The sequence below is a fragment of the Loxodonta africana genome, chromosome 6 (genome assembly GCF_030014295.1).
Source record: "Loxodonta africana isolate mLoxAfr1 chromosome 6, mLoxAfr1.hap2, whole genome shotgun sequence".
Classification (NCBI taxonomy): domain Eukaryota; kingdom Metazoa; phylum Chordata; class Mammalia; order Proboscidea; family Elephantidae; genus Loxodonta; species Loxodonta africana.
In genome coordinates this window covers 3,737,280-3,751,026 of record NC_087347.1, presented here as the reverse complement: position 1 = coordinate 3,751,026, position 13,747 = coordinate 3,737,280, and the positions used below count along the sequence as shown (strand labels likewise).

At 54.0% G+C, this 13,747-nt stretch overlaps 1 protein-coding gene across 20 annotated transcripts in view; it reads right to left on the bottom strand.

Moving 5' to 3' along the window:
- The window catches only part of HDAC4 (histone deacetylase 4), a 338,607-nt gene that overhangs the window by 81,941 nt on the left and 242,919 nt on the right, over nucleotides 1-13,747 (bottom strand). For all 20 annotated transcript variants that reach the window (XM_064286430.1, XM_064286436.1, XM_064286431.1 and 17 more), the window contains 3 exons: nucleotides 11,169-11,290; nucleotides 7,249-7,380; nucleotides 471-583 (listed from right to left, as the gene is read on the bottom strand). In XM_064286430.1, coding sequence (XP_064142500.1) covers nucleotides 471-583; nucleotides 7,249-7,380; nucleotides 11,169-11,290 — 367 coding nt within the window. The remainder of the gene's footprint in view (nucleotides 1-470; nucleotides 584-7,248; nucleotides 7,381-11,168; nucleotides 11,291-13,747) is intronic.

Below are 13,747 nucleotides of genomic sequence, written 5' to 3'. Positions count from 1 at the left end.
GTTACCCGACACCCTGACCACCTGGGCTCCTAGGTCTTCCTGACACCTCCCTCTCTGGCCAGGAATTGTGCACGGCCGGTTTTTGATCTGTGCGTTTCCCAGTACACAGCAAACATTCTGACTCGTGTTCCTACACGTCCACTGTTCCCCAGATACTGGGTAGAGGGTCCTGCCCACCTGAGTCCCCATCTATGCACACATCTGTGTTTTGATGGCACCTAACAGACCACGCTCTGAAAAAGACCCAGAGGAGAGTGGGAGTCGGCAGCCCCACGTGGAGCCCGCACTTCGGTGACTGCTGTTTGCAGTAGTGGATGGAAGAGGCCCGTGGCATCTTCTGCAGGAGGATCCCATGTCAGCGCCCCTCTCTCAGACTTGGGAAGTCAAGATGAGTGGGGCAGGGGCTCACCACAGATCTGCACCTGGCTCTGGGCACAGGAAACAGGCAGACAGAGACGCTTCACACTGACCTCGGCCGGGATGCTGGGGACCGCCGGCGTGATGCCGTTCTCCGAGCTGACGTTGCTGGAGCTGTTGTTGGGTGAGCTGGGCCCGGAGCCCGGGGCACTGCTGCACGCGGAGTCTGGGGTGAGGAGACACGTGGTGAGTGTACATGGTGTGGCCAACAGTGGGTGCGGGGGGTGAGCACCACGGCACATGTGGGGTCTGCGGTACAGAGACACATCGTGAGTGTACATGGCGTGGCTGACAGTGGGTACAGGGGGGTGAGCACCACGGCACATGTGGGGTCTGGGGTGGAGAGACACATCGTGAGTGTACATGGCGCGGCCGACAGCAGGCACAGTGGGGTAGGCACCACGGCACACGTGGGATCTGGGGCGGAGACACACAGTGTTACCCAGCAGGGGCCTGATGGCAGCCACCACGGCCTGGCAGGGCTTGCCTCTGTGGTTTCCCTGAAGGAGTGTGCTTACCACAGTAACCCCCCAACAAGAAGGCACACGCCCCCACTCCAATCCAAGGTGAGGGGCGCATCCCCTATGTCAGTGCAGCCCCCAGCTTCCTCACAGGCTTTACAAAGTACACGGCTCCCTGGCTGCCCACGCTGGCCTTTCAAGGGGGGCACAGCATCCATCCTACACCTCCTTTGAACTTCAGGACAATCTTTACCACCAGAAAGAGAAGCCCTTATACACTTACTAATATCCTAACAACAAAAGAAAAACCAAATGACTGAACAGCGAGAGGTCAAACTGCTGCACTCATGAGAACAGTTCAGATGAAGCCAACACAATCATTTTCACTTTGAACAGAATCCTCTTGTCTGTCCTGCGAGATACAACCATTTAGGAGAAAGGCCGCTACTGGCTGCCCTGGTTGATGTGCCGTTTGAAAACACAACTCTCTCAAAGCACTGGTAACCATACAAGTGACTCGGTCCTGGGTAAGGGAGCCAAGTCTGGGATTTCACCCTGACTTCGGAGAGGGATGGAGTACACTTCAGGACCACCCTTTCATGCCTGAAGAGCCCCTGCTGCTGCCTCAGGGTACACCCCACAGGACATCTCGTTGGCATGATATCTGGGCTGGTTTCATTTTGCACACAGTCTTATTTAGTTTACAGGCACCACCTAGCTCATACCTTCCAGAAAACATGCACTGTGGCCCATCTGCCCCTTGGGGTAAGAGAGCAGGGAGGCCTTGCCCCAGACCCAGAGTAGTGTAGTGCTGACAGGTCAGAAGAAATGCTGTGGCCATGGCCCCAAGGGTGGTCCAGAGACATGGCCCTTAAGCAGACTGCTGGGGTCCGAGTCCTCAGCCCGGGCAACTCGAAGTGCTGGGGGGTTTCATGGGCCGTGCAGACCCACTGGAACCCACAGGTATGCTCCACCAAGCCAGCACAGCTGCCCAGTGGGCTCTGAAAGCCAGTCCCGAAGATAACGCTGGGCAGTCGTGAGGAGGAGGAAGGTGGGGATGTGGACAGGATGGATGCTCCATGGCTCTCACTGCACGACAGACTTTGTTCTGGGAGCGTTCGTCCAATCACAAGGACAGTATCACCCCACTGCACCGAGACAGGGCTGAGGTGCCGCCCACAGAGGGGTGAGGGCATATCAGATCCGAGCCGGCCTGGCCAGGCTGGGACCACGCCGCCCTGTGCACGCTGCTGCCCATGGCCTAGCTGCAGCTGGTCTCACCCTCCACCACAGGTGTCTAACCCCTCCCAGTGCAAGCTCTGGGCCTCAGAGGGCCACCACGCCTGGCACTCCCCGGAGAAAGCATGGGCCTGCTCGCCACCCGACAGTGACCCTGAACCTGGGGCCTGGCCTACCTGCCCGCCCCTCCTCCCTCACCTCCCCCCACCTCTCATTCCCTTACCTGCCACCACCAAACCCCAGACCCAGAGCTGGGTGTCTGCTGCTGAAATCACGTCTGCATTTCACCAGCTGGGAGCTGCCTGGAGCGGCAGGTGCTGCCACTCGCCGTGGAGACAAATCCACCTGCTCCACGCCCTCCAACTCTCCATCTTGACCGTGACTGTCCCTCAGCCCTGAGTGCGTCCACCATGGCCTGCCAGCAACATGACTCCAGCAATACACCGAGCCCCACCACATCGTCCTCCAATCCCACCTCCAACGGCGCCACACAAGAACATCTCACATGCTGTACACGGGAAACCAGCATAACTTTGGGGGGACAATAAAATACTGCCTCCTCAGACTTTCACTCTCTAGCTGATATTTTCTTCATTCCACTTTCAGGAGTCCAGTAAAGGAAATGGATATAAATGAATGACCATCAAGGCAATACTTACATCATCAGAAATGGAATACCACCAGAGGTGCCAGAAAGTGCTTGTGACAATATCAAGAGAGAAAGGCTATAAATCATACGTCTGGTATGAACCTGACTCTGAAGAACGTGCAGGGCAAGGCTGGTAGGATACACTACTAGTTAACAGCTCTGGACAGCGGGTGGGTGGGCACCTCACCTTCCTCTTTAAAGCCCTGCGACAGGCATGGGTTTGATGAATACCAGGGGGACGGTAAGAACCTGTTATCCCCTGGGTGGCCTCCCATGACCATCTCCTGCCACGGTGCAGAGACAGTGCTGGGGCAGCAGTCTCCCCTCGTCCTCGCTGTTCAGACGTATCTTCTGTCTCCTCAGTGCTGGACCGCCTCCCCCCGCCCCCAGCGTCCTTCTGGGACCACCCTTGCAGAACCCCTGGCTCTGTCTTCTGGACATTCTGCGCTGCTCAGAGCACCCTTCCCCATCCCAGCCACTGGGGGCTGCTGGCCTTGGGAGACGTAATCCTCTCATTCTTCTCTGTCCCAGACTCACATGTCCTCTGAGCACAGGCCAAGGCCATCTTCTCCCGCTGTTCTTGGGCCCCCAGCATGCACTGTCACCCAGGGCATTACTCTGCAGGCACGGCCAGAGGGTGCGCTGGTTTTCACCCACGTGGGGTCTGCTTTCTCAGATGGCCCTGCTGTCCTGGAAGGCCAGGCCCCATCTCGTCACATCTGTGGCTGGCACGGCCCTGGGCTCACCAACAGCATGAAGTAGGCACGGACTGGCAACACGGCCATGCGTTTTCTACTTGGAGAGATGGCCACAGACCGCGGGCTCTGAATAAAGGCCACGGAGGGAGGTCTAGCCGTGAGTGTGGCGGCTCCTGGGCACGCAGCTCCCCCCTCCTCCTGCAGGAGACAGCTGCCCTTGTGTCCACCAGTCCATCCCCCTCACGTGTCCCTAATTCCACTGTCCTCTCCCCAGCGAGGGACTCAGTGAGACTCTGGTCTCTGTAGAGGAGGCCTTTCCACAGAAGACGACCAGCAGAGAGAAGCCTGCTTGAGGACCAGAATGAGGACGCCAGGCGTCACGTACCCCAGGACATGAAGACAGAGCCTCCCTTTTCCTGTTCTCATAGACCCAAGAGTGTTCCAAGCCAGGCCCTTCCACCAGGGGCCTCCACATCCGGGCTGAAAAAAAATCCCTAAAATACATAGGCATGTTTGTGGGGTGAAGCCGTGGCCTCATGCCTTCTAGAAGGCTCTGGGACTCAGTTTTGGGTCTATGTGAGGACCAGTGACCTAGAGGGGCCCTTCTCACCTGTCCCTGTGACCACAGCTCACTGTGCTGTGACAGACCAGCCACAGAGTCTTAGACATCAGACCCAGTGCTCCGCTCTGTGAAGACAACCCCCATCTCCAGATTCTGGGCCCCGTGGGGTGACACCCCATCTAAAACCAAAACCAAACGTGTTGCCATTGATCAATTCCGAACCATAGAGGCCCTACAGGACAGAACAGAACTGCCCCATAGGGTTTCCAAGGAGTGGCTTGTCGGGCTTGTTCTTAGGTGCCATCCAATCAGTTCCAACTCATAGTGACCTTATGTACAACAGAACAAAACACTGCCGGATCCTGCACCATCTTCACAATCGTTGTTATGCATGGGCCCATTGTTGCAGCCACTGTGTCAATCCATCTCATTGAGGGTCTCCCTCTTTTTCGCTGGCCCTGTACTTTACGAAGCATGATGTCCTTCTCCAGGGCTGATCCTTCCTGAAAACATGTTGAAAGTATGTGAGACCTAGTCTCGCCATCCCTGCTTCTAAGGAGCATTCTGGTTGTACTTCTTTCAAGACGGATTTGTTCATTCTCTTGGCAGTCCATGGTATATTCAATATTCTTCTCCAACACCACAATTCAAAGGTGTCAATTCTTCTTCGGTCTTCCTTATTCATTGTCCAGCTTTCCCATGCATATGAGGCAACTGAAAACACCATGGCTTGGGTCAGTCGCACCTTGGTCTTCAAGGTGACATCTTTGCTTTTCAACACTTTAAAGAGGTCTTTTGCAGCAGATTTGCCCAATGCAATGTACCCTTTGATTTCTTGACTGCTGCTTCCATGGGTGTTGATTGTGGATCCAAGTAAAATGAAATCCTTGACAACTTCAATCTTTTCTCTATTTATCATGATGATGCTATGCTTACTAGTCCAGTTGTGAGGATTTTTGTTTTCTTTATGTTGAGGTGTAATCCATACTGAAGACTGTGGTCTTTGATCTTCATCAGTAAGTGCTTCAAGTCCTCTTCACTTGCAGCAAGCAAGGTTGTGTTAACTCTGGAAGAACTAGATGGTGCCCAGCTACCACCAAGGACTGCCCTGACAGAGAACACAATAGAGAGTCCCTGATGGAGCAGGAGAAAAGTTGGATGCGGACCTCAAATTCCAGTAAAAAGACTAGACTTAATGGTCTGATTGAGACTGGAGGGACCCCAGAGGTCATGGCCCCCAGACTCTGTGTTAGCCCAAAACTAAAATCACTCTTGGAGCCAACTCTTCAGACAAAGATTAGACTGGGCTATAAGACATAAAATGATACTGGTGAGGTGTGTGCTTCTTAGTTCAAGTAGACACATGAGACTATGCGGGTAGGCCCTGTCTGGAGGGGAGATGAAAAGACAGGAGCTGGCTGAACGGACACGGGAAATACAGGGTGGAGAAAAGGAGTGTGCTGTCACATTGTAGGAAGAGCAACTAGGGTCATATAACAATGTGTGTGTAAGTTTTTTTTATGAGAAACTGACTTGAATTGTAAACTTCTACTTAAAGCATAAATATATATATATGATAAATAAATAAAGGTCTTTTGTAGCAGATTTGTCCCCCCAGAAAATGGTTGTGTCACCTGCATAAAGCAGGCTGTTAAGGAGTCTTCCTCCAATCCTGATGCCCTGTTCTTCTTCAAATAGTCCAGCTTCTTGGCTTATTTGCTCAGCATATAGATTAAATAGGTATGGTGAAAGGATACAACCCTGACGCACACCTTTCCTGACTTTAAACCAATCAGTATCCCCTTGTTCTCTCCGAACAACTGCCTCTTGATCTATGTAAAGGTTCCTCATGAGCATAATTAAGTGTTCTGGAATTCCCATTCTTTGCAATATTATCCATAATTTGTCATGATCCACACAGTCGAATGCCTCTGCATGGTCAATAAAACGCAGGTAAACATCCTTCTGGTATTCTCTGCTTTCAGCCAGGATCCATCTGACATCAGCAATGATATCCCTGGTTCCACGACCTCTTCTGAAACCGGCCTGAATTTCTGGCAGCTCCCTGTCAATATACTGCTGCAGCCACTTTTGAATGATCTTCAGCAAAATTTTACTTCCGTGTGGTATTAATTAATTAATTAATTAATTAATTAAGGAGTGGCTGGTGGATTTGAACTGCCCGCCCCCCTGCTTAGCAGTCGTAGTTCCTACCACTGTACCATCAGGGCTCCACGCCCCATCTAAAACTCCAAAACCAAACCCATTGCCATTGAGTTGATTCCTACTCACCATGACCCTATGGGACAGAACAGAACTGCCCTATAGCGTTTCCAAGGAGTGGCAAGTGGATTTGAACTGCTGGCCTCTTGGTTAGGAGCTAAGCTCTTAACCACTGCGCCACTGGGGCTCCACAACTCATCTAAAGTCCAGTGCCTTTGGGTAGATTCCGACTGATGAAAACCCATTACTGTCAAGTCGATTCCGACTCATGGCAGCCCTAAAGGACGGAGTAGGACTGACTGCTAACAGCCCTACTTCCCCAAGTAGCAAACGCTGGCACTTCCGGCGTCGACCTCTAGAGGGGGGTCAAGAGCAGTCTCATTAAGGAGTTAAACCTGCTAGTTTTCCGCCCTCCTTTTAATTTCTTCCCCCTCGTAGGAACTGAAGGAGTCCTGGTGGTGCAATGGTTAAGAACTCGGCTGCTAATAGAAGGGTACGCAGTTCAGACCCCAGTGTCTCTGCGGGAGAAAGATCTGGTGATCTGCTCCCACAAGTGACAAACTGACAGGCGCTCTCGCCAGCGAGGACTCAAACGCTCCTCAGCGTCCTGGACATGTTTAATAGGCAGTAGGAGCAAGCCGGGGACATGGATTTACCACTAATAGGGCAAGAGCAGTTAAGCTGTCTTCAAAGAAACCGCAACTTACAGTGAGCATTTCCTGCGACACCAAACCTGGGCTCTCTCGCCCCACCTGTGCCCAGGAACGCCAGCCGTCAGTGACCAGCATCGGGTGCAGAGGTGGCGGGGCAGGGGCTCTGCCTGAGGCCCTCTGTGGGGTAACCGCCCTTGACCACTGCAGGACAAGACCAGCAGGGCGTCCCCTGGTGCCACTGGTGTGCACGGGTGGTTCTCCAAGGGTCCAGAGACAGACAGATGCAGGGCGGCAGGCGGGCCCCAGAGAAGAGGGCTGGGGGCAGGTTACCTCTCATTTGACATACCTGTGACATCCAATGGGCGCTTTTTCAGAGCGGTGACCACTGGCCCATCTTTTCTGCGCAACAGGGGGCTGCTCCGTCTCTCAGCCACTTTCTGCTTTAGCCTGGACCGTAACTTCAGGTTGGGCTCAGAAGCTGCACGGAAAGGAGGCGCCATTCAGCCACGCGGACAGCGCTTCATGCTATCGTACTGGAGGTTCAAATAGGGGCATGTGGACATATGGCTGCTTAATGCGGATGGCCACCCAGGAAGCACAGGGCAGGGTGTTCTCACCCCATCACTGTCCCCAGCACTGAGTAAAGGCTAACATCTGTGCACGCGAGGTTACACGGGTCAGCAGTGCCACTGACCAGGCTTCCAGCCACCCCCAACTCCTTGTGTCCGGCTTCCCCAGGACCTGTTGGAAATGCACGTTCTCAGCAGGGGTGGAACTGAAGGAAGAGGATTCACTGTGAATGGTGCAGGGCTGGAAACAGGAGGTGAGGGACCCACACAGGGGACAGCTGATGCTCTCCTAATCATTCGCCTGCCTTGTCCTGGCCACGCACCCCATGGGCTCTGAGGAACTGACCAACACGGTCGCTCAGGGCTCTGCCATGCCGGTTATCACGACTCCTAAACTACACGGAAGCTTGCCCTTCCACGTGGTTCAGTCCTTCCTCTAAATGGAAACTTCCAGAAACAAACTGCCAGCTCGGCTCCACAGGCTGTCCTCCACAGCCAGCTAGGACGTCCCTCAGTGAAGCCCCCAAACCCTGAAGGTGCCACCTTGAGTTAGCAAAGCCCATTCACAATACCTAGATATGGGGAGCACTTGTCTCCCCAGACTCATCTGGCCCTGGGCTCAGGAGCAGAGAGCACCTGTCTGCCTCAACTCACCCGTGCTGGGTTTGGGTGCAGGGAGCACCTGTCTCCCTCAGCTCACCTATGGTGGGGCTTGGGTATGGGGAGCACCTGTCTCCCTCAGCTCACCTGTTCTGAGGCTTGGATGAGGGGAGCACCTGTCTCCCTCACCTCACCTATCCTGGGCTTGGGTGTAGGGAGCACCTGTCTCCCTCAGCTCACCTGTTCTGGGGCTTGGGTGTGGGGAGCACCTTTCTCCCTCAGCTCACTTGGCCCTGGGGCTCAAGTGTGGGGAGCACCTGTCTCCCTCTGCGCACCTGGCCACAAGGCAAGGGTATTGGGTTTGGTGTGTACATAGCTCTGTTTGTGTGTACAGAGCCATTGGCAAATTTGCAACCTTAAGTTCACAAAGGGTCCTACACAGGGAATCCAGACTGCCCCCCAAACCAATTAAGTCACAATCTGGGTAGGGGGCACAAGTGGCAGGACTTGTGACGCTCCCAGAGAATCCCGTGAAGGTGAGTTTGAGAGACGGTGCCCCTGATGGAGTAGCCTTCCCCAGGAGAATGCCTCCCGGGACAGCCCTCCACTCGGCGGTATTCCCTGCTCATACTGGCATCTCTAACCAGGCTGCCATCCATGCCATCAGGGAGGTGGGGGCCGCTCAGAGCCAGGGACCATGTTGAGAATTCAGAGAGAAGAGCTAACTGGGCCTTTGAGCTGAGGTTCCCTTGGCTGTTTTCAAGCTCCTACCACACGTAGATTAGCAAATTAATGGCTTTTCACCTTTTTTAAAATTGGCCACCCTGCTGTTTTTACACTGTCTGGAATAGCAAGCTCACTGCCCTCCAGGGCCACGAGCTCATGGTCAAGTTTTCCCTGGGAATCAGGACCAAGATGGGCTAGGCAACTAGGGCAGAGGGGAGCAGGCCAGCTCTCGGGGACATCAGGGAGGCGGCACTGATGGCCTGGCCATGGCCAGGCTACTGGAACCTTCTCTATGCTGGCGGGGGCTCTGAGGCAAAACACAGTCATCAGTGGGCTCCGGAAAGAGGAGGGAGAAGTGAGCAACCTAAATCAGGTTTCCCAGTGAGATCAAAGACTTGCTTGAAAAAGGCACCAGATTTCAAGACCTTCAGCCTGATCTGGGCGTATTGCACAGTGAGAGAGACCCTTCCTGGGGCACCTGTCTCCCTCAGCTCACCTGGTCCTGGGGCTCCCTCAGCTCACCTGGTCCTGGGGCGCGGGTGTATACATCATTTGTGTATAAAAAGCAAGTGCCGACTCGCTCCTAAGACTTGGATGATGAAACGTGACAATGTTTCCATTACAAACAGCCTTCTCCACGGGCTAGAGGAGCCACTTCTACGTGGAAAACACTTATCAGTTGAGGTAATGGAGGAGTGTCACGTTCTCCTTTGTTCTTAAGCAGATTTCTTGCCAGCCATCATTTAAACAAACAAAAAAAGTCAATCAAAAAAGACTGATTAATACAGGCAAGAAGCAGTATCTCTTCGTTCACCAATATCTTGTTGGAATGCTTGGCTGAAACCAGAATGGGCTTCAGGCTCTGTCTGTCCAACCTGGGGGCAGGAAGCGGACGGTGGGGAGAAGCTGCTCTGCGGCTGCAGGCTGGTGCGGCCCTCACAAAGGGGACACGCTGTCCCTGGCCCTGTGGGGAAGAGCACCCTTTTGGTGGCGGCCAGATGCACGCGTGACAGAGGCGAGTGGAGCCCATGTACTGCCAGGGAATAGCGTGGGCAGTGGCAGGGCCGCTCCTGCTGGCCACTGAGGGCCTTGCTACTGAGGGGTGGGTGGTAAGTCCACAGATCACACTGCCCTGGCACACACACGTCACACCTTAACACAGGAGCACGGTGATGAGACCACGGGTCACGCTACCCCAGCACACACACACCACACCTTAACACAGGAGCGTGGTGAGGGCACACACGCCACAGCACGCCTTAAGGCAGAGGCGTGGTGATTCTCACACTGCCGGGCCCCCTCCTGTGCCCCAGGTTCTGCGTGAGAACAAGAGGCCGCACGAGGTGACCAGTACCAGGAATGCGTGTGGACAGAAATGGGGCCCTTCTCACGCTGCAGTGGTGAGGGTCAGGTATGAAAACACACCGTGTCCTGTCTCACAGTGGTGCCAGCTGTGTTCCATCGCTGAGGCAACATAGCTACCCAGAGGCTCAGTTACTAGCATTCAGGGAAAAATTCACTTGTTTATTGATACATTTTGTGGATAAACTGATTAAAAACGAGCCCATCTGGTAGCAGGTCTGGTGGAGGGTAGGGCTCCTGGGGGGTTCGGGAGCTGGCATGGTCAAGCAGGGTGCCGCGGAGGTGCTGAGGGGGACTGAGGGAAGCAACGGGGCTGCCATCCACCGTGTCCTATCGGTCCCACGCCCCAGCAGCCCTGGACTGGCTCCGTCCAGGGACACTCTGCTGCCTGATGTACATCCAGGTCTTGCTGTCCACCCTCCTCCCTGTCAGGACCATGACTGCCCACGGACACGTACCGTCCAGGGCCTGGCACACGGAGCGCACTTTATGAATGTCCACAACTGCCTAGAGGACAGGAACAGGGTAATGAATGTCTACCAGACACAGAATGGACAGAAACAAGGGACCCCACTGCTGCGTGGGCTGGTGCAGCCAGGTGGAGCCAGCAACCCTGAGCAGAGGCTGCCAAGGCCAACCTTGACGACACCTGCAACTGAGGTGGGGAGCCCCAGTGTGACCGGAATGGGGACCTCAACTCTGGCCACGTCACTGGGCAGTGGCTAGCCTTAGCTTCCTTCTCTGTGAGATGGAACTCTGGGGTCCCTCACAGAGAGGCATGCAAGCTATTCAGAAACACAAAAACATCACCCCGGGGTGCTCAGAGCCTCCCCAACAGTCACTGAGAGCATCAGCCGTCACTACCATCTAGTTCACTTGGGCCACTTGGCACACCAGGGTCCCTTCAATGGTAGCATGGGCTGTGGGATGAGATGGGTGTGTGAGGACACTACCTCACAGGGAACAGCAGGGGGTGCTCTCCGGCCAACAGCGAACCTCGCACGCTTACCTGTTTTCCTGAGCGGAAAGTCGTCTTTGGCGTCGTACATGCCCAGGACCGGGTGGTTGTAGGAGGCTGACACCCCGCTCTGGGGGGGCGAGCTCTGGTCGAGGGAGCTGTGCTGTGTTTTCCTGGGGGCAGAAAGCAGAGGCGGGGGTGGGGGGTGAGTACGCAGACGCTCAGAGGGGAATGTGGAAGCTGTGGGTGTCCGCATGATGGCCCGTCCAGGGGACACCAGCCCCACCTCCACTCCCTACCTCCTGGATGACCCCCCCTCTGCTCTGGTGGCAGTGCTGAAACCAAACAAACTCTGGACAAGCAAAGAACAGCAGAGGAACATAACCCCAACACTGACCCCTCCTCTGCTGTGAGAACCATGGTGCAGGGCGGTGTGGTGTGGAGCAGGCTAGGATGGCACAGTGTCATGGATGAATTGTGTCCCCAGAGTATCTGTCAACTTGGCGAGGTCATGATTCCCTTGTCTGACTGTCTACCATTTTATCTTCTGATGTGACTTCCCTATGTGTTGTAAATCCTATCACTATGATGTAAAAATAAGATGGACTAGCGGCAGCTATACTGATGAGGTGTACAAGATTAGGTAGCGTCTTAAGCCAATCTCTTTTGAGACAAAAAAGAGAAAATAGCGCCAGGAACAGAGCACGTCCTTTGGACCTAAGTTTCCTGTGCTGAGATACTCCCAGACCAAGGGAAGACTGATGACAAGGACCTCCCTCCAGAGCTGACAGAGAAAACCTTCCCCTGGAGCTGGCACCCTGAATTCGGACTTCTAGCCTACTAGACTGTGAGAGAATAAACATCTCTTTGTTAAAGCCATCCACTTGTGGTACTTCTATCATACCAGCACTAGATGACTAGGACACACGGCCTCTGCCCCAGGCCTGGTGCCTGCTCTCCACCCGTCCCACGTCCCTCGCACAGTGACCTACACTGTGGGTCCTCCAGCTACCGGGGCTGCAGCCAGCTACGCAGGGGTCGTCCTGAGAAGGCCAGGTGGGCTCACAGGTGGGGCTGGAGCCATGAAGCGTGGTAGAGGACGCTTGGAAAGTGGACGCTGGTGCATCTGGGTCCTCTCTGCCCCCTCGAGAGCAGGGCCCACGACTCAGGAAGCACAGGCTTCATCCAGCCTGCACTGGAACTTTCTTTCCTTTGGGGGACAACGGGTTGGCAGCAACCAACTCCCTCTGCCCTGGGAGTTTACCTGTGACATTTAATTCCTTTACAAACAGCCAGGCACTGCCCCCCGCGCCCCCCCCTAAAAAAAACACCAAACCCTCTGCCATTGAGTCAAATCCAACTCATAGTGACCTTGCAGGACGGAGTAGAACTGCCCAATAGGGTTACCAAGGAGGGGTTAGTGGATTCAAAATGCAGACCTTTTGGTTAGCAGCTGAAGGCTTTAACTACTGTACCACCAGGACTCCAGGCACTACCCGAACCAAAAACAAAAGCCAAACCTAGTGCTGTCGAGTTGATTCCAACTCAGAGCGACCCTGTAGGACAGAAGGCACTACCCAGAATCCTTCAAATGGTTGTTTTTATGTGCCACCAAGTCAATTCCGACTCAAAGCGACCCTGTAGGACATAGTGGAACTGCCCCACTGGGTTTCCTAGGCTGTAATCTTTATGGGAGCAGGTTGCCAGGTTTTTCTCCTTGGAGCTGCTGGTGGGTTTGAACCATTGACCTTTAGGTTAGCAGCCGAGCACTTAACCACTGCACCACCAGGCCTCCTTTTCAACTGGCTATGAAGGCACATTTCTGAGGGTCTGATAGGAAGGGTGGTCTCGGCTGCTCGCTGGCACTCAAGACGACAATCAATGAAACCTGGTTTTGCTGGACCACCAGCTAAGTCTTGCTCAAAACACTGAAGATGTAATGAATTCTGAGTGTTTAAACTGTGTAATCTGCTTAATGACTTGAAACAAATTTGCCAACTGGCTTATTTGGAATTTGCAAGAAGATTTATTTGAATACACACACCTGTACTGATTAAGAATACAAGCTCTTCTACACTCACAGGTGCACATTTAAATATGACAGTAGGCTCCTGCAAAGGGTGGTGGAGGGGCTCGCAGAGACAAGCCAACGACCACCATCTGGGCTATGCTGCCCCGCACCAGGGCCGTAGGTAGGGCAGGTATATATTTAACTCTATGAGAAACTGCCAAACTATTTTGCAAAGTGGCTGCTCCACTGGAATTCCCACCAATGTATGAAAGTGCACATGTGCCACACCTTTGCCAATACATGGTCCTTTTAATTTCAGCCATTTTAGTGGGATCGAAGCCCCGGTGGTACAGTGGTTAAGGCCTTCGCTGCTAACCAAAAGGTTGGCAGTTCAAATCTACCAGCTGCTCCTTGGAAACCCTATGGGGCAGTTCTACTCTGTTCTACAGGGTCACTATGAGTCGGAATTGACTCAAGGGCAACGGGTTTTTAGTAGGGTTGAAGGGACGGTGGCAGTTCAGCGGTCGAAGGTTCAGTGGTTGAATTCTCACCTCCCACACAGGAGACCTGGGTTCTGTCAGCAGAGGCTTGTGTGCTGCTATGATGCTGAACAGGTTTC